Source organism: Chelmon rostratus, chromosome 3, assembly GCF_017976325.1.
Source record: "Chelmon rostratus isolate fCheRos1 chromosome 3, fCheRos1.pri, whole genome shotgun sequence".
Taxonomy (NCBI): Eukaryota; Metazoa; Chordata; class Actinopteri; order Chaetodontiformes; family Chaetodontidae; genus Chelmon; species Chelmon rostratus.
The window spans coordinates 5,760,819-5,787,099 of record NC_055660.1 but is presented as its reverse complement, the minus strand read 5'-3'; the positions used below and the strand labels follow the sequence as shown (position 1 = coordinate 5,787,099).

Genomic DNA, 26,281 nt, shown 5'->3' with positions numbered 1-26,281 from the left:
GGCTTCGAGGTCTTCGGCGAACTTAGTCTACATATTTCCAAGTCACACTCCTCTACAGGCACATTTCAAAGCAGCTCTCCGAGCAAGAGCAGGCAAACGCACCTTTTGACTGCTCATTCTCCATCGCAGTGCTCCCGCAGCTTGTTGCGTGATTGTGCAGACTAGAAATCCGCACGTCCAGCAGGGCAGATCCGCGGGGCTTCCTCACACATCGCGGCACTGAGCGGCTACAGAGCACCAACTGCGCGCACTGAACACACCTCCTGGCAGGCGGCGCGTCCCACGCTGATCGGCTCCATCTGTGGCCCTGATTGCTTAAGATTTAATTATAGGCCACGAGATTACCTGTGCCGCGTGCTGTCAGGTGGCGTAGTTGCCTGTGTTTGACCTGTTGAAGATCATAAAATGTGCAGGAAAGTAAAAATAGAGTCACATGAAGATAAAAACCCGAGCAGACTGAAATGTGGTGAGAAAATTGAGCGAATACAATCTGTGATTTAAGACGCTGTGATGCGGTTAGTGGTTACAATAAATCAGTGAATAAGCGGTTTAATGAGGTCCAGCTTTGGCACGAGCATAAGGCGTTGAGGTGGCTCCCTCTACTGTTAAGAAGGGAGAAGTGCAGGCAGATAAATGTGGTTTATCTGCTTAATTATGGGCTCCATCAGTGCTGGAACAAGTATTCAGATCCTTTACTTTAAGTAAAATTACAGTATGTAAGTATTATGAGATAATTTTACTTCAAGTATCAGAAGTAAAAGTACTCATTGTGCAATTAAATGTTCCCTGCCAGTGTTTTATTATTATATCTGATGTTTTTGGGTTAAATAAAATTTAAGTTTGACAAAAAACTCAGTCTGTTGACATAATAAGTACACGTTATTAATATTTAATATTAACTTTTTTTACACAAATCTATTCACCGCCAGCTGGGACGTGACAGATGAGGCTGGCTCAATCACTTTACAAAAGGTGTAACGACGTACAAATGTAACCCAGAAATATGAACAAATACATTAATAAAGATTGAAACAGACAACAAACGGCATGATGAAAGTGCAGGTTTGACAGTTAAGTCGGTGCTTGAGGTTCATTTAAATTTAATACTGATGTTTATGATCTTTTCTGCATTATTTACATTTTTCATTTTATTTTAAAGTTGTCCATCGGGACAGCAAACTAAGTATTTAATTGCGCAGTACAACTTGTTCTCTGTGTTTATGACAATTATATGTCAGTTATACAGAATCCAGGCCTCATTTCTATCATTTTATTATAGAAATATTAATAATAAAATAAGGGCTTCACAAAGTTCTGATTAATTTTACTACTAGTTTTACATATGGCATTGCTCTAAAATTTAATATAACGATATTTTCATTATAAATTAATAAAATGACTTGTGTGAAATGTGACCGTTTAGCTTTGTAAACGTATTTTCCAAGTAAAAAGAATCAACTGACTTGTCTATGCAAAACTCTTTTATGTGTTATTTAAGCTCAGAATAACACCAAACGTAGAAAAGGTTTGGTTCTATAACAGGCAAATCAATCCAAAACATGACACCTGTAATCAAAGTTCCACTACAGTTTTCACAGCACAAATTATATATCTATGTTTTTTATAAATTCTATGAGGTGCCTTAATTATCATAGTGGAGCCCTCACTGGTCCTGCAGGAGTTAGCACCCATAATGCATCCTCCCACCTGAGCTTTAAGCACTGTAACCAAGCAACAGATGTAACCTGAGCTGTATACCTGAGTAAACAAGCAGCAGAGCTACTGAGTCTCCTTTTGTCTGGGTCACTTTGTTCAGCAACTCCACAAACTGTAAAAGCTTCACCCCAGACGCTTCGCACGGGATTGTTCTGTCACTCATTTTCAGTGAAGAGGAGGGAAAATGCCAGCTCACATTATGCTCTCCTACCAGTGGGACGACCAGGCTCTCGTGAAGAAGATACACGACCGCCTCAGAGACGACGGTCTGCCGGTGTGGATGGACATCGAGGGAGGGGTGACGGGGAACATAAACGACTCGTGAGTGCAGAGGAGTGTGTCTAACGCCTCGTGAAAATAAACAAGAACCCATCTTGTCTCTTTAAAAAGCCGTGTGTGTGTTTTCAGGATGGCGGCAGGCGTGGAGGAGGCTGTGGTGATCTGCCCCTTCATGACTCCAGCTTACCAGGCGTCCCGCAGCTGCAAGAAGGAGCTGAACTACGCCGACACCAGGGAGGTCATCATCGTGCCGGTCATGCTGGCCAACAACTGGGAGGCCAGCGAGTGGCTGGGACTGATCACTGCAGGCCTTCTGTGGCTGGACTTCAGGTGGGGAGGCTGTCAGAGGGGACAAGAAGCTGGATTATATGAATACACCTAACTCTGATTAAACCCTTTTCATTGCATCCACTGTTGATCTTTCAGAAATGCAGAAAAGGATGAGGAGCACTTCGAGATGTGCCTCAGGTCTCTGGAGGAGGAGATCATGTTCAATGCCGGTCACCTCCTGGCAGTCGAGGAGCCTCCGAGAGAGTTGGCGGATCAGCCGGAACCATCGAAGCCCTGCCTTAAGAAGAAACCGGGTCGAGGCTTTCGCCATGCGCTCTCAAAGCTCTACATCCACGAGTCAGGTAGACACGTAGATAAAGCACTGAAGGAAAAAAAATGTTCCTCTGATGGATGTTTTCATGTGGACTCTTTGTTATTACAACTGATGCTTGTGAATTACCCAGGTTTAACTGGGACAATTTTAAGGTAGGCCACAACATTAATTTTACGTAGCTGGGGTGAAGCCTTTAATCTGAAAAGCAACCTTGAGACCTACATTGAGGCGCAACAATGCAGACTACTATTAAAGTTTGCGTGCATCCTCGTGTCTTTGCAGGTGAGCAGCTAACTCACCTGACCGGTGACAGCAGATACACGGTGGAGCTCAATGAGACGCCTGGAGATCATTGTTACTGGGAGGAGATAAAGGGTAACGGCTGTAAATACTACAGGAACGTTGTCACCAACAGATACCTCGGTAAGCACAGACACCGACCTTTACTGAACAAAAGAAACAGGAAGTGTGTGAAAAATGTGTTTTTTTTTTTATTAAATGGAGCAAAATAAACTTCACATTGCAAGCCAGTAAAAAGGGGCAAAGCTTGTTAACACGTCTGTACAAGCAGCGAGTCCACTGAGTCGATACAAAAAACTAATTCTTCAACACGCTGGCAGGGTTTGACCCCAGCAGGAACCAGGTCTACTCTGAGGCCAGTCTGTCTGCGTCTGAAGAGTGGCTGCTGTTGGTGGATCAGACAGACCAGAGCCACCACAGAACCGTCATCATCAAGAACAGGCACTCGGGGAGCTTCCTGGCAGTCCGGAACGGCCGCCTGATCGGACTGACATCGTACGATGAAGACTGCAAATGGGTTTTAGAGTGAAAGGGGACTTGGGGTTTGTCTGATGGGAAAAATAGTACGAAGCAAAAAAATTTGATGGATGTATCTACAACATTTGGTAGAAATAAACTGTGACTGTGAGACGAATAAAAAAATATCATTAGAATCTTTTTCTCTTCAGGATTTCTGGTTTCCAGTTGACTGGATGGCTTTCTTCCGTCTGCAAGAAAGAAAACAGGGTCGTTAAACTCTGCTGCATGTGAACTAACACTCCAGTCCTAAACATAACGGCGTAACTTACAGCGGTGTCGTCCTCTTTGTATACTTTAATGGTCTTGTCAGCCTCGGCGGTGATCAGTCTGCTCTCCGAGTGGTCGAACATGCAAGCAAAGATGCCCGACTCGCTGTCCAGAGATCCGGGCTGCACAGCTGCGTGGATCCGCTGGAAGTTGTAGCCCGTCCTCCAATCCCACATGTGGATGGTTCCATTGTCGGCTAAAGGGCGAACACACAGCGTACGACGAATCAGCATCTGAGCTTAATGCGCTTCTAATCCAAAACTGTAATCACCCGCATCACTGAACACACAACACAAACAGAATTAAAAGTTTAACAATCTGTAGATGAAACAAGCGAACTCGCTCTTGTGAATACCTCCAGAGACCAACACGCCATCAGAGTTCACAGCCAGAGTGTTGATGATGGCGTTGTGGCCCGACAGGTTCTGGATGAAGTTCCCATCTGGAAACATCCACTGTTTGATGTTGTCGGCAGAACCAGAGGCAAACGTGTATCTGCACAACACACGAAATGAGGGGACAACATGTTAGGTCTACTATAAACTCAGAATCTGTTTTCATAACAGTGTATTAAAAACACGTTTCAAACAAGTTGCAACATAACAGGTGATCGTATCATGACTGGGTATGAAAGGAGCATCCTGGAAAGGATCAGTCGTTCACGGCGAGGATGGAGCGAGGTTCAGCACTTTGTGAACACACGACGGGATAAAGGACATAACTAGATGAGCTCAGGAAGACTTTGTAATACAGTTGTCAGTTGATTGATTCTGATTGTTTTGACACAGCTTTTCTGGATTTGGGTTTGGACAAAAAGAACAAATCCTAACAAATGGAAACCAGCTAATGTTCAAGACATTTACTTGATGACTGACTGTCAATCAAATATTCAACAGTTGTCAAGTACTACCTGACTGTTTCAGCACTACGCGATGAAACGATGCGTGCTGGGTTTGGTGACTGAGGTAACTTACTGTCTGGGGTGCAGCACAATAGTTCGGACAGACTTCTTGTGGTTTGTCAGAGTTGCTCTGGTTTTTCCAGCAATCAGATCCCACAGCCTGATGGTTGAATCGTGGCTGCCTGCGAGAGGGTAAATCAGTCAGCTGAGATCAACAAAGACCATCCAAGCAGCTGCAACTTCCACACATACTGATGATACAGAATCATCTGTTGGTTTGAAAGAACAGAAAAAGTATTTACCGGTGATGATTTGTGGCTCTGCAGCCTGACATCTCACTGTGGCCACAGTGTTGGTGTGGCCGGTTAGTGTGTGCACGTTAGCTTTTGTCCTGATGTCCCACACCTGCATGGACAGAGAAGAAGTGAAACTCGTTTAATTAATGAACCATGCAGAGACCTAGTTACTTGTACATCATGTTCAAAACATATTCAATTACAGTCCCCTGATGACATTTTCAAATCCATGTGACCTCAGGTCACTTGAAGTGAACAGGGAGAGGCCTTTCTTAAAACATGGGCTGAAGCTGTGAAGTTAAATCACGTCATTGCGACATTAACCATTCATACATGGAATAACAAACATGCACAGTATGAGCTTACCCTTGCTGTGGCATCTCTGCTGCACGTCACCAGCACATCAATAGTTGGATGTAGGTCTAAATCATACACAGCACTGAGGTGTCCGTGGTAGTGCCTGATGACCTAATGCACATTGTCAGGAGAATAATGTAAGTTATACATGCTTTACAAAGAAAGTCAGTCACGTTAACCTCCCTCTCATTACAGCATCATACCTTGTTATACTCCAGATCCCAACACTTGACTTGCTTGTCTTCTCCACAGGAGAAGAGGTAGGGGCTGCGATTGCTGACCGCCACACCACGCACTGTACTGATGTGTCCAGTCAGGGAGAGTTTCAGTTTCCCACTGGCCAGGTCCCAGATCTGTGGAAACAAACAGCCTTCAGGTCATATTATGAGCATCAATGATGATTTCCAGAAAGTTAAAAAAAGTGTCTCCAGGCTGCCATCCCGTGGTGGCAGGCGGGATATTACCATAAAATCTGCAGCTGCAGATACTGAAAACGTGCTTTTTATGTTGCTTGCAGGTCCAAAAGAAAAGAGCAGAGTGTAATGATGCTGCTATTAACCATTCTGCCATGCATAAGCTTACTCAGGACACAATGGATTAAATTGTCAGACGTCATTTTCTTTTTCAACTGCTTCTCAGTCTGAATCAGTGAGATTCAGTGAATGGAAAGGAGCTTTCATGCTCATAACTTGTATTGATTTTTTTACATTAGGACAAGTGAAGCATAAAAGACATTGATAACATTTTTTCTTTTACATTTTCTACCAGAAATTGAGATTATTTCCAGCTTTACTCACCTTTATGGTTCTATCAGCAGACCCTGTGACAAACCACTGATTCCCAGGCTCCACAGCGATGGACCTCACCCAGCCGAGGTGACCACTGATGACCTGTCAGATAAACATGCTGCTGTTAAAAATAAATGCAGGCCAGAGTTTGACATCAGTGTGTCGAGTATATCCACAAACAAAGGAAAACAAAACATGAATTGGATCAGTGAGATGTAGTTACCCGAAACAGCTTCCATGGCGGATGCCACTGGGGTTTAGGCATGGTTGGTGCTTTTCTCATGAGCGAAGAATTTCTGGTGCCGCCTCCCTCCATGAGTGACTACAATAAATAAGTCCGTCATCAGCTCGGGTTTCTTTCCAGAAAGGGTAAACAAGCTATCACATGAAGTGAGAGAGGAAATACACTGCGACCCACCAGAGCACTCGACGGAGGGTGAGATCTCTCAGCTCCTCCTGCGTGTCGATGGATGTCACCGACACTGGCTGCGGTGCGGCTCGCGTCCTGCCTAAAATTCAACAACAACAACATTGTTTATACTGCATATGAATAAATTGTGTTCAGGGTTGCAGAATCCTGGGAATATTCGAGGTGGAAATTCCCACGGGAATTGACAGGAATTTCTGGGAAATAACGGTAATAAAAATGGAAATATACGAGTGACACGTTCAGCCTGTATGTCCAATGTCAAATGCAGACACAACCAAACCATTTACTGTATCATTATCAGACAAATCTGAAAACTCTTCTCATAGAAATGTAAAAATCCAGAATTTAGAGAAGGATGAATGGAAACAGATGAATTAAAAGTCGATTAGAAGGCTCAATCAAGCTACATCCTAAATGGCACCTGCTGGCAAGCCAAAACTAGCAGATGATGTTAACTGTGTCCTCTGCTAGCTCACTGAATTATTAGAAAAAAGTGAAATATTTTCAGTCCAGTAATATATGTATTCAAGTTTTGACTAAAAACCAAATCGTGCCACAAGAACAAATAATTTTTACATTGTGCTGAATTTCTCTCAACTTCTCAAAATTCAGTGACCCTCCGTAACTTTTGTTGTGAAAAAATCCAGAAAAATTCTGAAAATGTGCCTAGTCAGGGTTATTTACACCAAATTGCTACAAATAATTTACTCATTTTAGACATCGGGGAGGAAAAACTTACCTGGCTTGTGAGGGCGGCAAAGCCAGCGCCATGGAGTGGACCCCTCCCTCGCTTGGATTCCTGTGCATCTTTGTGTCAGCAGTCAAAGCTATTCCTATTGAAGGACAAACACTGTAAACACTACAACAATGCTGCTACAAGCACGTAGCGTGGCTAAATTAGTAGCATAGTATTTACCGGGTCCAGAGGGATAAGCATGTGTCCCGGCGATCAGGTATTCTGGCTCATCCCCTGAAAGACAAACAACAAGATAATTATATTCAAATTAGTCCAAATAAGTTAGAAAACATTTCTGTGTACTGGGCTTTCTGGAGGCATGAAAATGAAATTTATCACAGATGCTTTTTTCCCCACATTTTCTTTTAAGTGACTGTAGTAGTAGAGAGGTACCATATCTGCCTCTGAAATATAGTAAAGTACAAGTCTTAAGGAGCATAAAATGGAAATACTCAAATCAAGTCATCATTCTGAGGGTAACATGCAGTGTTTGTTTCCTCCTCACCTGGCAGTGTGTTGCCCTGTTGACCATGCATGCTGCCCGGAAGCTGTGACACTCTGTTTTTCCCCTCCTTCAGGACAGGCATGTGCAAAACTGCACCATACTCCGTCTTCAGTTTCACATCCATCTTTAACTTGAAGCTGGAAACACACGAGACAATGAGGCATCATTTTCTCCTTCAAAATCCTGCATGTGCTCACTCCACTCTTTAACATGCTATGATTTTACTAGGCAAGAAATGGATTTAGTCTGATATAATTAATAAAAAATAGAACTCATTGAACATTACTGATGTTATCTTACTAGGAGAGAGCAACAAAGTCTTCTGTCATAGTGATTTTATATCACAATACTGACATGCGTCACAAATCAATTGATCTCTTTTTGGTTAATGCAATGAATATCTGACAAATCCATGTCGTGGAGATATAAATATTATATCATACAGCAGTCACAAGATATATTTCATTATTTCTTCTCCTACATTTTACATGTAATATATTTGTCTTACAGGAAAATATCATTAATACTGTATCAATGAATATTAAGACTGCCCAGCCCTACAGTTAAGTGACTCATTGGCAGCAAGTTCTTCTGCAAAAACACTTACAAACTCGCATTATTATTATTTTTAAATGACAAGTAAATAAACATTAAGGTCCATAGAAGGCTGAGGAGGACTTTCTTAAGTTTAGGGGTTAATTAAGGGAAGTAACTCTCTTCCCATTGTCCCTTATTAAACAACTGCATAATTTCAAACAGCTACGAGACATAATCTTGTTCCAACTTAAGTTCCATGAAACACTTATCATTATCATGAAAACAAAAATAAGGGCACTTTCATTGTTCTTTGTCTCCATACTGACCACATTAGTCTGATCTGCAGCAAAAACTGCTGCACTTCAGGTAAGGTTAAACTGTTCAGAGCTGGACTAGACTAACACTGGAGACCAGTTTAAGATTTCTGAATCATGTAATGCACTTGACAGACAGAAATAAAGTTCAAACACTTCTACTCCAGGTATTAATGTAATTAGACAGACTTACCTTTCATCATCCAGTGCGACGGATTTCGCATGGTCAGACACAAACATATCATGCGTCCTTTTGAGAGATCTGAAGACCAGAGTGTGGACTGAGTGTTTCTGGACATCCTATGGAAGTAAATATGTGCCTTAGACAAGTCATATTTAACTACTAACAAAGTCGGAAATGTTTATAAATGAGTATCGTTGAATATAAAAAAATACAAACAAGAAAACGTATCGTTAACGTAACGTGGTCCAGCAATTAGCCGGACCCAACGTGGTATACGTTGGGCAGCGGCGGAGCGGGAGCACAGAATGAGCCACGAAAACGCTTCAAACGTCGGCTTACCTCAGTCATCGTGGTGATACACGCACGGATAAAACACCACGATTGAAGAAAATACTTTCTCAACGATTACTGCTTGGTCGCACACAAAAATATATCACACTCCTAAATACATGAACATCACCACAAGCCGACAAGTAGACGACCCGGAAGTAAACAACACCAACAGCTGCTAGTATTTTGTTCGCGCCACCTAGCGGCCAGGAAGTGTGAGCCAATGCAGCAGACCAACAGATGCAACCAAAACGACACCCAAACACCCTCTTACCTACCTTTGTACAAAATTATGTTTTCTAGAAATGTTAACATTTTCACAAATAATCACTTATGGAAAGTAACTGAGTACTTTTACTTATATAAGCTACTCATATTTTACTTGACTATTTCCATTGTATGCTCGGCCTACCTAATACTTAGACTCCACTATACATTTCAGAGGCAAATATTTGACTTTTTAATCCACTACATTTATCTGACAGCTTTAGATACTTGTTACATTTCACACGATAAGCTAAGATGCCTACTACAATAATTATAAGACATTGTTAAAGATTAAACCAGTGGTTCCTGAGCTTTATGAGATTTGACCCCTTCAAACAACAACAATAATAAAAATAAATAAAAAAATCACACTCTTGTTGGAGCCCCTTGTCACGTTTCAGATGTCTATGAGTTGTTTGCAGTTCCACCAAACAGACACTTCCCCTCTACACTTTTCACATGGTTTAATTACAAAGTAACAATCCAATATTTAAAAAGCAAAGATTAGAGAAAAGGTCAGAAAACAAATATGACAACAAATGGTGAACCAGAACTTTGTTTTTTCTTCTTTTCAATCCCATTAAATCCCCTCACATTTATCTTCTGACCCTTTGAGAGGCCCGACTCCTAGAACCACTGCATAATGACATAACTGCAACTACTTATTAAATGCATAAAGTATATATATATAAAGCTGCTTACACACTGATGCATGAGTAATGACAATCTTATAACATCAAATATATCAGTATATCAATCACTGGGGACATTTTACTGCAGAACAAGTACTAATACCTTTTTACTTTAAGTAGCATTTTTGACTGCAGTACGAACACGCTTACAAGCACAGGCCAAAGTTTGGTTTTTCTGCCTCTTGTACCAGGTTAGAGTACACTGATTAATGGTTATCCAACCCTTCAGTGCCAAAGAATGTACCCACTTGGTGCAAAGTGCGTGTGTTGCCATGTTGTAGGACTATGTATAACCAAACGATCTTGTTCAGGACCAAAATTCTCCTGCCAAGTTTTGCTGTTTTATTGTGAGACCAATCTCAAAAACACTTGTTGACTTTAGGGACTTTGGACTGTGTAGCAGTCTTTTATAATAACACCATTTTTCTAAATGATCCTCAACATCAGGCGACACAAAGGCATTTGTCATTTGGCAAAACCTGGCACAATGAGCCAGATGGAATTTGGACTGGTTGTCAAATGTGATGATGCATGTGGACAAGTAGGACTAGTACACAATGCAAAGTAGATAAACTGTCCAAAAGTGGATCAAAATAAATACGTCAACGGTGACGTTCTGATAAGAACTTGGCCACAAAACCTCGGTCAGTGAAAATTTAACTGTATAATTGCCGCAGTTTGTTAGTTAATATTATTCCATCTGAAAGTGTTATTCTGGAGTCAGCCCCTGAAAAGTAAGCGTGGAGCAAGTTCTCCTTTTTTTTTTCATTCAAATTTTTATTTAGAACAAAATCATAACAGGTCTTACAGCACATCATGTAAACAAATTTTCCTGTTTTTCAATTTCCTCAATCCCAGGTAACAGAAAGGTTACATAAAAATAGAGTTCAAGTAAAATAAAACAATCAAGATATGACCCCTGACGTACACCGAGGTAGCATTGGTGGTACAGGAAGAAGGAATTAACTTGAAAGGGGTGCTTCCACCTTCAACATGCCCCTTATTTCTAAATACAGAAATTAATAATGAAACATAATTTAAATGGTGAGAAATGGTCAAAGTAGAAATAAATAAGATAATAAATACAAAATAATCTTTAATTGAAATACTAGGAGCAAGTTATTCTTAATGTAAATAACCTGACGAGGTTGAGCTATAAAGTGTAAACTAAGGTTTTAGTTAGGAAAATAAATATAGCATCCTGAATGAGTAATTTGTTGTACAAATAAATCAAAGTGAATGCTTAAGAAAACATGTCGGAGGATTGAGGCCTGCAGAACTGTTTTCTTTTTATCAAACCAGCTAATGATAATGATGAGACTCTATGAACAGCAGTTTATTTGAAATAACTTCATTAAATGTTTATTAGTGTTTTAAAGTGCCTATTTAAAGTAGGTCAATAGGCTACAGATGGATTGCGTATAAATGCTTATTAACCAAACTGATTTTAGCTTCTTTTTAACTGCATTTAATTTCTGTAAAAGGTCCTCTGTAATGATCGCTTAATAATTAAAAAGCAGTTTGTTTTAATGTGAAGCAATAAGATGCTATTTTCCCATGCATGTGTGCCTGTGTGTGTGTGTGTGTGTGTGTGTGTGTGTGTATTATCCATAGGAATATGACCTGGTGATCAGAGAGCTTGAAACCCCTGCAGATCATCATGTAATCTAAATCTTAGGTTCTCTAACAAATACTACATTAGTGAAAAATTATTTTTATTGACACTGTGTTATGATAGTGTTGATTATATCAGACGACATTCAAGCCTGTTGCATTGCGTTACATACATGTATATATTTCGGGTCACTTTGTATACTACGACAAAACATTTGAATATTTTGAATATGAATGTTGAATATTGCAGTCAATTCAGACACATGCAGTATTTTATTTTAGCATATTTATTTTTACAAGGTGCTTTTGTCTCATCACTGCATCACAAAACAGCTGCATTTCATTTGGACTTTATTTCTCCAGGCTGGCAGCCATTCAGCCCAAATTAAGACTGTCCAGTGAAGTAATGACAAACCATGCTCGCTTAAGAAAAGACATTTATTTAGTGCTCAAAACACACCGACGACGAAAAGGAAAATGTGAACATCAGTGTCCTGCTGGGTCAGATCAGCAAGAAAATGCCCCAGTCACACCAAGACACATCATAAAGTCATAAATTTTCCATGAAGGCCTGTTATTTCATTTCACACGGCTGCTGCTGTTTGCTGAACATGTTGACTGCAGCCTGAACAGGCCACAAACACCTCTGGCTGCTTCTTAAGAATCTCCAAGTCCGGCAAACTGTTTGACCCCGGCCTGCTGTCCAGTGCCTGCTGTGATGCGGCTGAGGGGGATGATCTTCATGGTGGTCTCTTTAAGGGAGTACCAGCGGTTGTGCCATGTGACCCAAATAATGCCGTTGTCGTAGCCAAACTCACCTGCATCCTTTTCTGTGTACCTGCCGCCTACATGAAGAGAAGACAGACAGCTCAGAGTGGACATCAAATGATGTGTGTGCATCTTTCTTTGTGCATGTGGGCACTAATTGTTAATAAAACAGAAATATTGGGCCTTAAACAGCACCAATCATGCAAATGAGCACCAATCAAAGGGTTTGGCCCTGGTTTTTAGCCATGCGGTCTTACCCTGGTAGTATTTGCCGTTCAAATGTGCCGCATGACATCTGTTCATCCACCAGCCGGAGCCGTCCTGCAGAGCACAGTTGCCATCGTACTTGTCATTGTCCTTGTCGTAGGTGCTGAACTGGATGCCGTTGTGAGAGGTGAAGAACTTGTCGCTGGGATCATCCCCGAAGTCAAAGCCATCGAAAGCATCTCCAGCGTCGCCGCCGAAGTAGTAGCCGTATGTCAGGCGGTACATGTCGGCCTCCGATCCAATCCTGAACATGGTGTAGTCGGCATACCTGAAGCGAGGAGGCCACAGAGAGGATTCATGTTAGTTCTGTGTGGCCTCTGCTGAGTCATTTTTTTTTTTACCTCTTCAAAGCAAACCTCATAATCAGGGTCATGTTTGACTTGTCAGTGAGTCCCTTTGCTCCCCACTTACATAATCTGTTATCGTGTGTGTGTGGGTGTGTGTGTGTGTGTGTGTGCGTGTGCACCTTTTGTTGCCGTCCCAGTCAACAAGCTCTATCCTCAGCACAGTCGGGATGGTCGAGCTGGCAGTCAGCAGATGCATCTTCTCGTTGCCGAGCCAGAACTCTGTGGTGTCGTCTGGTGACAGATAGCCAAAACCGTTCTTGTACTGGATCCAGTCCTTGTGGAAGTCCACGCTGCCGTCTCGTCTCTGTGGACGCAAAAAAAGCGATCGGTGTCAGCAGTTTTTAAACAGAAGTGCGAGATCACGACTCCTGTTTCTGCAGTTAGTCAACAAGACATTTTTTGAATGAAGTTTTGAATGTCACTCTTAGAAAAGTAGTCCACGAAGCGGCCGGATGAAGGCTGCTTGTGGAGGGGCCGGGTGGGGTTTCCTTAATTAAAGCGAAGCGTACCCTCTGTATTACTGTGAAGCCGCGGCCAAAGCTGTCAATCTCACAGTAGACCAGGAACTGCTCCGTGGCTTTCGCTGGCTTCACGTAGTAAAGGCCGCTGGTGGTGGCGCCCTTGTTTGCGATGTCCTGGCAGTCTGAGGAAAAAAGGGAAAAGTCAAACATTATTAAATACGTTATAACAAATCTTTCTTTTATTTATAATAATTATGTCCAAGTTTCTTAGAATTATAAAGTTCAGAAATAACTTTTTTGAAACGAGGTCACAGCAAATTGTATCTGGAATAAATGTGTTGACTTTGCACTGATGCACCATATTGATTTTAGCCTGTAACCAAGGACAAATGCTGTTCAGATGAGCATGATTGAGAAACTTCTTGTGAAATGGGAACGACCTGGGGGTCAATGAATTGAATTTATTTATCTTTTTTTTTTTTTTTTTTTTTACCTGTTCCTGTGATGGTCTGGATCTCCACCGTGTCTTTGCAGGGCTCGCTGCATTTCTGCTGCAGCTGAATGGAGAGTTGTTTCAAGTCGGCCATCCTCCTCTCGTTGGATGTGATTAAACTCTGAAGTTCACTGGAGAGACCGGAACAAACGTGAGCCGTGTTCTGAGTAATTCATGTTCCAGTTTCTTACACAGTGAGTTAAAAAAATATGTTTCACAGAATAAGCCAAGAATGAGAAGATAATAAAATGAAAAATAAATAAAGCGTGTTTTTTTAAATGTCAGGAGTGAGTCTGGGCTCCGGCGTCTACAGGGCAAAGAGGAGTGGGCGGAGAAACGCCCCTTGACCTGTGTTCGGTCCGGACTGTGTGGGTGAGTGTGCATTGACCTGAAGGCGTGGGCGGCTCAGAGAAGTAAAACAAGCCATGCTGCTAAAGACCAGTATCAAAATGATCCAGTTCAAAAGCATGCAGTGGCTTTTTTAGTGTTATTTTATATATTGTATTATATGATTATAATAATTATGATTATTGTTACTGCTGCCTTCAAGAGTATGAAGCTCTTTCATATTAAAACTAGTAGAAATGGAGCCAATTTGATATATTTTACATACTGTGTTTTATCTAGAACAATGCATCATGATTTGTAGGATTTTCACATGTTGTTGTTTACATTTTTTATCTGCAAAGTAATCAGTAACTACAGCTGTCAAATAAATGCACTGGATTATAAAAGGTACAATATTTCTCTCTGAAACGAAGCAGAACAGACTTATTAATAGCTCACAGTTTTGCACTTAATGTGTACTACTTGAATAAATGTACTCAGTTACTTTGCACCACTTGAAGTTTTCATGTCAGATTCGATAGATAGATAGATAGATAGATAGATAGATAGATATACTTAATTTATCCCAAGCTGGGAAATTGCAGTGCAGCAGCAGCATTAGACACAGTGAAATAAGTGAAAAATTCTGAAATAAGACTATAAAGACCAAACTATACATAATAATATATCAAAATAGCGAGCAGTAAAAAGATTATATACATAATAATAAAATAGCAAAATAGTCAACAGTAGTAATGAAAAGTATTGCACAAAAAAGAATATCTACAGCAAATGGCAGTGTATAGAAAATAACGATAACTTCAGCGCTTCACTCACAATATTTGCTGTTCCTGTGTGATGATGGTCTTTTCAAATCGGAGCACGTCATCCAGCATACTTGATGACTTTTTGAAGTATGTTTCTGAAATGAAACAGTCAGAGTCAGCAGCAATCTAAAGCACATTCGTCACAGATTTAATAACACTTGAAATATAGTAACAAGGGTTTGTGCTTGAGTCAGGTCACATTTAAAAAACAAGTGTTTTACAGAGGAATTAGGTAAACAACAGTAAGAGACTGAACCATCTAATCACATTAATAAGGAGACTGTATGAAGATGGAACGGAACTGAGTGTGTTACCTTGTGGGGAGCTCTTTTGAGCTGAAGTAACAGAATCTTTCATGTAGACGACAGTGTCTTCTGCCCCCTGGGTCAAATTGGCAATTATTTCAAGTTCCCGTTGCAAATCGTCCAGATCCTTGTCCACACCTGGCATGTACCTCAGCATGTAGTCAGCCACTCCGCAGGTCGTAGGACAGTACTTCCCCTGTGCGCAGACAGGACAGGTGAAAAACATGCGCAACCCACGCGGCAAAAACACGCAAGCTGACTTTTCTTCATACTTACAAAGCCGTCATTTGGGGTGCATGTTGCGAGGCTGTCTCCTCTGATTTGCTGCACAAAAAAAAAAAGACAAAAAACGATTTAGATTTTTGTGCTTAAGAAAGCTGCGTGAGTGAAAAGTCTAAATTCAGTCACTTACTGCTGATGAGAAGGAGAAAAGTAACAGGAGTCCTGTTGTTGTAAGAAGCGACGGAGCCATGTTGCTGTGGCCACCAGTTGTGGGTTTCGTCTTCTTGGGGAATGAGGAGCTGCTCGACTCTGCGGGATATTTATCTGGACAAGGTCCTCAGCTCAGTGTTTGATAAAGGGTTCATATGCAAACATCCCACTCACTGTGTTGGGACAAAGCTGTGACTCAAACTTCCAACAGCGGTCAATTCCCAGATTTGACGGGTTGTGACTGCTGTAGCTGAGCAATCACAACACATCTGTGTGTGACTTTACAATAAAACTTTACATCTGTGTAGAACCCAGATGACAAAGCAAGCTGAAGAGAGTGACTCAGATTTGTGTAAAGTTGCCTTTTCCAAGTATATGATGGCATTTTCTTTCTATCGGACTGTCAGTCAAGCTGAACTTATTCCAGTTATGACCACTTATTTGCAATTCTTAATCATCAAAAGATAAAAATGACAGCGTGAGTCATTCCTTAAAGGTACATTGTCATTATATCGTGTACCTGCAAACATTACCATCTGTGTGTTGTCAGTAAAGATGTGCCAACAAATTCTGGGCGATCAAGCTGTTTGTGGAGCAGGACCACAACACGTCCACAGAAAATCACCGTGAGCTGGCGGGAAAGTGTCAGTTGATATATCTTAATCGGACATCTTGAACATAAACATCTGGAGCCTAACATGGGTTGTTAGGTTTGTAAACCATCAGCCATCACGCCTAAAATAATAAAAATGGTTTTATTTTTCCAACAGTCATTTGTAAGTCTTTTGTTAGGCAAGACATTTTTTATTGTCAGCTGCATCTCACCATATACAATTTACTATGTATTCAGCTGTTCTTGGTATATTTTATTGTTTTAATATACTTTTATTGTCTTAGTATTTTTTATCTCTTTTTTATTGCATTTACGCATATTTTTAGTGCATGTTAGTTTATTTTATTCTCTTATCTTTATTTCATTTTATTATCTTTCTTATTATCTACACAGGAGTTGCAATGCAAATTTCGTTGACATGCTCAATGACAGTGAAGGCAATCTTAAATCTTAAATCTTGAATCTTGAAAATGCTTTAACGTGTCATTCTGGAGGGCAGTTAAAACTGATTTATTCTGTGTTTAATATGGGGAGCCTGATGGTGTCGTTCTGTAGAAGAACATTTCTGCCAGGAAAAGAAAAGAAAGCATGAATAATCAAAAATTTACTCACTGTTTCATCACTTTTATTAAAGAATCAAACTTTATTTAAAATGCTGGATTTTTCTATTATAATGGCGATCTGTGATCTCATAATTTTGATTTTTTCTTTTATTGGTCATCCCTTTTTCCTTTTCCTACAATGGGCTTCCGGACAAATGCACAATGCAGGTACAGCATATGAAATTGCAGATACAGCAACATGCTTGTTAGTTGGTGAAAAACAATATTAGAAATATAAATTCATTGAACACAAAGTTTTAATTCTTAAAATTATTCAGTTCTTTCTAATTAATATTACTTGCATTGGCATTGGTGGCATTTTCTGACAATATTTTTATTTAATTGTAATCAAAAAGTAACTAAATTAAACTAAAAGGAGTCCTGCTTATTCAGGTTTGCAGTGTTGTTAACACTGAAGCATCAGTGATAGAGCAGCATTCGACTGTTGGAGCGCCTCCAGCTGGAGCTTTTTTGAACTACTTCAAACGCAGTTAGTTTAATCCAGTGGGTCCCAACCCGAGGGGTCAGCCCCTCCAAAGGGTCACCAAATAAATCTGAGGGGTCGTCAGATGATTAATGGAAAGAAGAAAAACGAAGTTCTCATAAATCAACTCTTGATTTTTAGTGAAATATTGGATTATTTGAACAGTTGAAACTGAAATGAAGAGATGTTTAAAGGTAAAAATTGATTTAATCTTCGGACACATGTTGTATTATATAAGATCATCACATGTTGTTTTTTATGCAAAAACTTAATTTTGTAAATATAATGGAGTACAAATACAATATTTCCATCTGAAATATAGTGAAGTGAAGTATAAAATGGAAATACTCGAGTCACCAGGCTACCACAGCATTATATTTTACTTTGTGCTTTATCTTATATTAGATTTATCTCTATAATTTAGCTATTATTAACTATTTTACCAAGGATTCAGATGCAAGGCCATTCAAAGTGCTTTCCGGGTTCATAGAAAACCACTCACACTTCAGTGGGTTACTTACAGCTCAAATCAAGGGATTCAATATAACAGAGATATTACACATCTTTTGAAGTGATAAACATGGTTAATGGCCTCAATATAAAGATCTAAAGCCAAAATACAGGCATAAATACCTTAAATATGAGTATAGATGGCAAAATTTAGATTTCATGAATATAAATCTAGATATTCATGTAGATAAATATAAATTGCTATTTTGGAGAACGCCTGGTTATACCATCACAGAAAACACGTGAGAATATTCAATTTCTGTCGTACTGTTTACTGTTTTATTGAACTTGGACTGGGCTAAGGCTTCATGCTGTGGTCCCATTGTGTTTTCCAGCTAATAAGGCGCAGATATAGTCTATCTATGAGCACCTACAGTATTTACAAAAAAATATTCAGATGAAAAAAAAGCCTTCTAGTGTGTTCAGAGGTCTATTATTCAATGCTGGCAGCACTTAACAGACTTATAAAACCATGCATGTACTCCAAATGGTTCAGGAACAGCTATGAATTTACTTTGGGTATGCCTTGTAGGTGTTTTAGGCTGATTTTCACTGGAGTGACAGGTGGGGTGTCTTTAAATGAACAGACAGTTTTAGTTGACTCAGGTGGGCAGGAAGCTCGTTCCACAGATGGAGAGCAGGGGGACGGATGCTGCTTCACCTTGATAGAGTAACAGAGTCTTAACATCTACCCTTTGCCACACAGGAAGCCAGTGCAGTGATTTAAGGTGTCATGTGCTCCACTTTCTTGGTGTTACTCTGGCAGAAGCACTCTGGACAAGCTGCAGCTGTTCAGAAAGGCTCTGAAAACACCATTTCAACAGTGTACCCTGCTGAAAAAAAACACAAGTTTCTATTCTGTAACAGAAATCAAACCTAAACTCTTTTTTTAAGGCGGCGGTATCGGCTGATTTTGTAATTGTCGTTACGTGACTGTTGAAATATAGGTCCGAGTCCACAACTACACCTACACCTCTGGCTTGATTTGTAGATTTTATTGTCATGGATTCAAGGTGAGCACTGGCTTTTTAATCTTCTGATGGCTCGCCATTCAATAAGTGCCTTAGTTTCCTCAGATGTCCCTGACTTAAGTTAAAGAAATTTGCATCAATTTTCACAAAACCGCCTATATTTGAAATCTACACAGTTCATTTCTCGCCTTAAAAAGTCTCAGACGTGATGAAGCAGCACATGAAAACTGTAAAAAACTTCCTGCTGTTGGCCTCTTTCCCTCCTGCTTTCCATTCTTTGTTTATTCGTTTAAAACAAAAGCAAGAAAATGTAGTAAAACCACTCAATCATTAGGGAATTAAAAGGTTGCTAGGAACTTTTAGGTCATTAAAAACACAAGTATAATAGAGTATTTTTTATTTATTTATTTTTTGCAAACTTCAGTCCGACTCCTTCACTTATTTTCTTGCAGTTTGGTGATGTGGTTGACTTGTCATTTGAAACTTGGCTGCAGTGGAAGGTCAAACCACTAGTGGGAGCGGAGCCACAATAAACCAAACACACACACACACACAAACACACACACACACACACACTGTACAATCAGTGAGCAAAGCAAAGCTGTTCTGGTTCAGAGAAGATGTGCAAACTCACAGACGTGAGATTGGTGTGAAATATAACAGGTAACTGTATTTATAATAAAATAAGTTTAACTTTTATGTGGCACATAAGGAAGACTAATAAATGAGTGGTGAAGCTATCTTCAGACACTGCATAATGCATATCACTCACACACAGTTTACTTTTTGTATATCAGAAACAAAAGAGCATTAATCACTTGCTTCCTGCGCCCTGCAGGAAAATCAGCTTCTGCGTGTTTTCCTGGAAAGCTGCACGTTTTTCACAGACTTTATTGTTAAGACGCACATGTGCAGCTGAGCTGAACCGGAGCTGGACCGCTTGAACACGAGGCGAATGAATAGATGAGAGCAGAGGAAGAGAGATCTGCTCAGTGTGGCTCGTCGAATCATCTCTGGCGATGATGCTGTAAATGAACATTTCTGATCTTTGTCAAACTCCGATCGTGCCCGTTCATGGGGGGGAATAATCGCTCGGAAATAATCTCTTTCGCAATGTTATGCTAATCTGCATGAAGGCTGACTGCATTCAAATCAGATTTTCTTTTCTTGAAGATTCCACAATGATGGTCAAAGAAGTGCTTCAACTAGAGGCAGAAATCTCCTAATTCAGGACATGAGGTCATCTGTTCCTGATCTGTTCCTGAGAGAATCTGAGGGGAGATTATAATCCATGAAAGAAAAAAACAAAACAAAACTCTTGATGGGCTTTTTGGGACGAGTCTTAGGACAACAAATGAATAAAAAAAGGAGTCTGTATTAAGTTTTTAGACTTGTTTAAAGTGATGTTGGGAAATGCAATTTCAAATTCACAAAAAGTACAACTAAAACATCTAACTGAATAAATCAAATACAAAACATCCAAATGATTTATTAATATTTAATCTCTGGTCCAGACTGGTCTCCAGGCTCTTCGTGAGCCTTTTACATTATATTTGCACATCACTGTTGGATGGAATTCAGCCATAAATTAACAAAGAAGTTGATTTAAATTCTGTGAGATGCTGCTACGCCTGCTGCTGCACCGTGATCTTCTTGCAGAAATCATGATATTGTTTATGTAAAAGAGTTTATGCGATTTGGAATTGAGCCAGTAAACCACTGTGTGTGTGCAGATAGACCCGACTCGCCATTAGAAGAGCTAAATGTGTCTTGTTATAGTGAAAACAGTGCCGTGAAAAGTTTGCACACTAGATCCATTTCAGCGACACACCTGTGGGTCCGATCACCTCTGTGTTGCTAAAATCCTGGCTCCAGCCCTAAATGATGGATCATTCAAGGTCAGGCAGGCAAATACTCACAGTCAAGCATGACCTGAAGGACAACAAAGGCTGAACGCCACATGCACGAGTGTGTGAACGCCCACATTCATTAGGAAATATTCATCTGCTGTGGATTTTATTTCACTTCAGCATTAAATTACATGCATTCCGCCGGGTGAGAGTGAGTGACAGTGATATCGAGGATAAAAGTGCAACGTTTGCAGTCAGCTCCATACTGTTCAAGGCCACTTTACACTCATCACTCCACCATTTTGTACGCTGCACAGTTGTTGACAACAGTTTGCCAGTGGATGTTCTTCTGGGCGCTCCAGGCAAACACGCTTCTCTTTATTACATCAAAACAAACAGTGCAGATACATGTGGCCAAATAAAGATAAATACGGCCTCATCTGTGGGCCCCGTGTTGACGCTGGATGATAAATCTCACCTTAAGTGCCTCTGTGTGACCTGGTTTTATTATGTGGAAAAAAACAGGCGCGGGACGGATCTAAAACCTTGCTGACCTGAGAATGAACTGCCGGGCTCATGAACCTAAACAGCGCTGAACTTTCGCTGAACTGGCCTCTTTGTGTCCAAACACCAGATGGAAAGTGTCTCTTTCTCTAAGTGCCATAAAGACGTGGTCTCTCCTCACACTGCGTCCAGGATGTGCTGTGCTTCGGACTGTTGTTGTAGCTGATGTATTCAGGCTGACAGTCCTACACTGTCTGCACTTTTATCAGGATGCACGGCAACAGAAAAGCAATGCAAAGTATTTACTTTTCGTTATTAAGGGCTGAAATTCTCAAATCTTTACCTGGTAATCGACACAAATATGGTGCTGAATCATTGTTTGTCGGTAATCAACTTAAGTTTCAAGGCTGAAAAACAAAGTCAGCATAGTTTACAGGTGGTCTGACCGGGAATTAAATTTAAAGAGCCTAGTTAGGGTCCCCCATTGGCCACAACTATAAGTCTGGAGCCATTTGACCATGGTGTAAATCTCCCCAGGACAGAGGGCAAAGGTTTGTTATAATGCCACCTCAGGGTTCAAGCTGTGGTCACAGACGGTAAGTCGACTCAGCTGAATGTGGATCTGAGGCAAAACATGCAGCGAGGTTGTTGTTCACATGTCACGAATGACTTGAATTTAGTAAATATATCATCAAGTCTCTCAAATGATGCAGCAGCCTTTGTGTTACTTAGCAACTGCGCTGACCTGGACGTGCTACTCTAAATATTAGCTCTGCCATATACATTGACTGAACTGTGCTCTGTGTTCAGTTTGCATGCACTCAGGCTGAAGTGGGTTCATTTGTTCCTGCAGGTTTGCTGTAATAGAAAAAGTGGGACACACCTTTCATGTTACATAATATTGACACTTGTTCCACATTCCCGCTTTCATGCATCTATGGGTCATTTATTACCCTGATTGATTTATATCGTATGTTCCTCTTTTACTGCACAAAATAACGAGTAGCTCTAAACCAACCTGTCGAGCTAAATTATGATAAGATATATATAAAAAACACGATATCAGGTAAAATTACACGTTTAATTTCAATGACTAATGCTATTTCTATCCTGATAACTCCTCACATAGATGCTTGATAGCTGTTTGTGGTGATTACTGTCCATTTTCATTGCTTTTAAGGGTTTTCTGATTTCAGAAGAAGAGATTTAAGTCTTATTTTTGGCCAGTTTGGATTCAGGCAAGTGGTGGAAAACAACTGAGTACATTTACACAAGTACCATTCTAAGGTGCTTTCTGTAACTTGAATCATTCCATTTTATTCTTTTCCTGAACTACATGCACTTTTCTTTTACTGCAGTTATCTGGCAGCTGTAGTTACTGCCGGTAGTTTCTTTGCAGATTAAAGTTAAATCAGCTCATCAACAGCATAAAGCATCAGTAACAATCTAACTAACATACTACAACTACTAATTTTTATACTTTAGTGCAATTTGCTGGCAATACCTTTCCTTAAATAACTTTGTGAAGTCTTTGTAGTGCAGTATTTTTACATTGCAGTACTACTAAAATTGGGAATAGCTCTTCCACCATCGATTATGGCACAAACGGCTATAATATAAATCCTGTGTGTTTGCAAATGCTAAAGTTATTAAAAGTTGAACTCTGACCGATAATGAATTTGTGCTTTTGGTCCAAAATACATCAAACAACAGCACAAACTGCAGATGAAGACTGAAGACGAAGATAGGCTGTTAGCATTGTTGGCTCACGCTGTGCACAAACAGTGATCAGACAGCTCGTTTTTTCTTATAATTTATGAATGTAAGATTATCGTTTACAATATTTGCAGGCTAGAAGTTCAACATTCGAGCTGTATAGTTGTGTATACACATGAATCACACACACACACACTTCCTCAAGAGTGGGATGTGTCCTGTTTGTGGGTTAAACTGGTTTTCTCACAGTCTGGAAAAGCAGCTGGCCTAAGTTAAATACCAGCAATAATTTATCCCTTCAGCAAGGATTTTACAGTATCTGGGTCAGCAAATGCACGATAACGAAAAATTCAAAGACACAAGATCAAAAAGGCTGCAGTATTTCTCAAGGTACTTTCTGGGTTAAAAGATGAGTGTGTAACTGAAGCCTACAGGATCATGGTAATCTGGTCAAAGGAATGTTTTATCTCATCATATGGTTCCTCTGAGAAGGTGCAGACCATCGAGCACAGTCTGCTTTCTCCCTGCACTGATCCCGGACTGATGACGGGACAGAACAGATTAGCCCAGTCAACAAAGTCCACCAGCTTCTCTGCAAGTCATTGTCTGGAGGGTAATCAGCTTTATAGTCTAATTAGACATTTGTTTTAAATCAGCAAAAGAGTAAACAACAGTTGGAAAAATACAAAAGCAAAATAAACATTAAAATGACAAACATCAGTTTAGCAAACTGGAAAATAGCCAAAACCTTTTAATTTCATCCTTATTTGATTAATTAACGAATTTATCTGCAGCACCTAACAGCATTCGAATTTGTTTTGAACCTCTATGAATCTAATTTTGGAGCCTATGATTTGAGCTTGTAAAGATCAGGTGAAAAGTAACTCAGTACATGTACTCAAGTACAGTTTTGTGGTATTTGTAGTTATAGGTATCTCCACTGGATGCTCCTTTGTGCTTCTGCACTACTAGCCCAACAGGTGACCTTTTAGCACAATGAATACTTCTTATACTTTAAGCATTTTGTTGCTAACACTCAAAAGTCCCCCGTGTAGGATTTAGTGGCATCTTGTGGTGAGGTTGCAGATTGCAACCAACTGAACGTCCCTTTCTTCACCCTCTGCTATGGTGGTTCTTAAAAATGTGAAAACTGCAAAAGATCCTTTCTAGAGCAAGCGGCAACCTGGGGCTGAAAAGTGAACCCTACACAGAAGTGCCAAAACCTGCAGTTCCTCTAATGGCCACTAGAGGCTGGCTCCAAAATTGAGTCAATCCCCATAGACCCCCATATAAAAATGCGTTACAGCAGAATTAAACGTGTTTAGATCCTGGCACGAAAAACAGCTTTGTTAATTTCCCCGTTCATGACAACTGTACAGGGTGGTGAGTTTTTATATAACTCACTTGCTTAAATTACATTAACGTTTAAAGTTATGCATATTTATGTGCATGGCCACTTTGAGTGACAGCTATCCGCCTCAGCTCCAACTCTTTGCCCATGTTTGGATTAGCTGGGAGTTTGGTTGAGTCAGGGTGACAGCTGGAGCTGCTGTCACTGCTTCACAATGAAAAACATAATGAGTGACATCATGGAGCCTTCACACATGTTTTATACAGTCTCTGATCTGGAGTCAGTGTTTGGTTTGTCCATTCTGGGCCACTGTAGAAGGTTGCCAGACTCTATGGAAGAGGACCCGCTCCCTCTGTAGATATAAATAGCTCATTCTAAGATAATGAAAACACAGCAAATAAGAACAAAACTATAAACATTATACTACGTTTCTGCCCATAGATCCCCCTGAATCACACATACTGGCCTTTTAGAACTTTTACTTGTGTACAATATTGTATGAAGGACTTTTACTTGTAATGGAGTATTTTGTAGTGCACCATCAGTATTTTTACTTGACACAAATTGTCATGTCTCATACAGCAAAGAATAAAAGACATATTAAGATCAAAAAGACAATAAAAAAGTGATACAGAATAAAAAAAATTATATAAAGAGTATAAGAATACTGTTGCAAAAAAAGTAATATTGCACAAGATGTTTGCAGAGATGAGCATCTGTTAGCATGGATAAGATTAGTGCAAACAGTAGGTTTATGATGTTGTCATGGGAAACCGATCAGTACAGCCCTATGTTAAGTGATGCTGGAGTTAAATAGTCTGATAGTTTTTTCTCTTTTTCTCTGGTTTTGGTCTCCACCTCAACCAGTGAGGGAATTATCTGACCCTTTAGCTGCTAAATGCTCCACATGACCACCAACTACAGTTGCTAACTTTGTCTGTCTGCCTTTTGGTGCTGATCAGGTAGTGCACAGTGGGTTTATCAGAGCCTTTTCTCTGATGGCAGCTGCCTCTCGTGGCTGGAAATGATACTGATGAGAGCGGTGAGGGCAAAACTGCACACCAGACAACCAAAACAACAAACCTAAAGATGCTAAAATGCTCCGCAGGGTTGAGGGAAACTGTACAGTTTGGTGATTCTTGTCTGTGGGTCATGAACGACACCTTTCATGATGCAAGTAGTTATTGTTTGTATAAAAATACTGCGTGCTGCCTGCAGGGATTTTAATGTGGGGTTTTGTTCAGGGACGACCTCTTGATGTGACTGCATCAGTTTTTTCCCAGTTTTAAATAAGAGTGCGAGTATGATGCACTTGCAGCCTCCTGCAGATCATCAGGAACAGCACAGAGTGAAACTGCACACAGCTGGCTGGATACTCTTATGCACTCTTACACACTTTCACACCTTTTATGTTAAAAGAGGATTTTTCTGAAAAGAATCTTTATATTTTGATGTGTCTCTGTTCAAAATCTAACTTGTTGTTTGCAACGCTTTGACTTGCACCATCAAACACCACCAGTGTGCCTTGTCTTCACTCTTTACACGTGCCTTTTAAAATAAATGGGCTTCTTTCCAGCTTAATCTCCTCTTTGTTAAGTGTTTAGTGGCGAGCAATGACCTCAGGTTGCAGGAAAACGCACCAGAGAAAAAGCAAGATGCTGAGCGATGTGAGTGTGAAGGAGAATGCGCACGTGCGCACGGCGACTCGTGGCCAATTGTGTCCGCGAGGTTTCCTCAGAGCTCTCTCCCCCTCGTGCCTGCGAGGATAAAAGGCTCATTCCACTCCCTCGGTTATTTCACCCCCGAAAACTCTCACG

General features: G+C 40.3%; 2 protein-coding genes across 2 annotated transcripts; both read right to left on the bottom strand.

Annotated features, from left to right (window-relative positions):
• Positions 1-3,074: 3,074 nt before the first annotated feature.
• plrg1 (pleiotropic regulator 1) lies at positions 3,075-9,212 on the bottom strand. Its single transcript, XM_041933693.1, has 15 exons — positions 9,073-9,212; positions 8,743-8,849; positions 7,699-7,835; positions 7,374-7,427; positions 7,197-7,290; positions 6,446-6,536; positions 6,251-6,349; positions 6,037-6,129; positions 5,443-5,592; positions 5,249-5,350; positions 4,889-4,991; positions 4,660-4,768; positions 4,041-4,180; positions 3,688-3,881; positions 3,075-3,606 (listed from the first exon to the last, which is right to left on the bottom strand). Exons 1-15 carry the CDS (start codon positions 9,079-9,081, stop codon positions 3,547-3,549), a joined length of 1,542 nt encoding a protein of 513 aa, XP_041789627.1. The 5' UTR covers positions 9,082-9,212; the 3' UTR covers positions 3,075-3,546.
• A 3,081-nt stretch (positions 9,213-12,293) lies between these two features.
• Positions 12,294-15,903, bottom strand: fgg (fibrinogen gamma chain). The gene is made up of 9 exons (XM_041934110.1): positions 15,844-15,903; positions 15,708-15,755; positions 15,441-15,627; positions 15,137-15,221; positions 13,973-14,103; positions 13,528-13,661; positions 13,138-13,322; positions 12,662-12,939; positions 12,294-12,481 (listed from the first exon to the last, which is right to left on the bottom strand). The coding sequence occupies exons 1-9, from the start codon at positions 15,901-15,903 to the stop codon at positions 12,294-12,296; spliced, it is 1,296 nt and encodes a 431-aa protein (XP_041790044.1).
• Between the last annotated feature and the right edge of the window lie 10,378 nt (positions 15,904-26,281).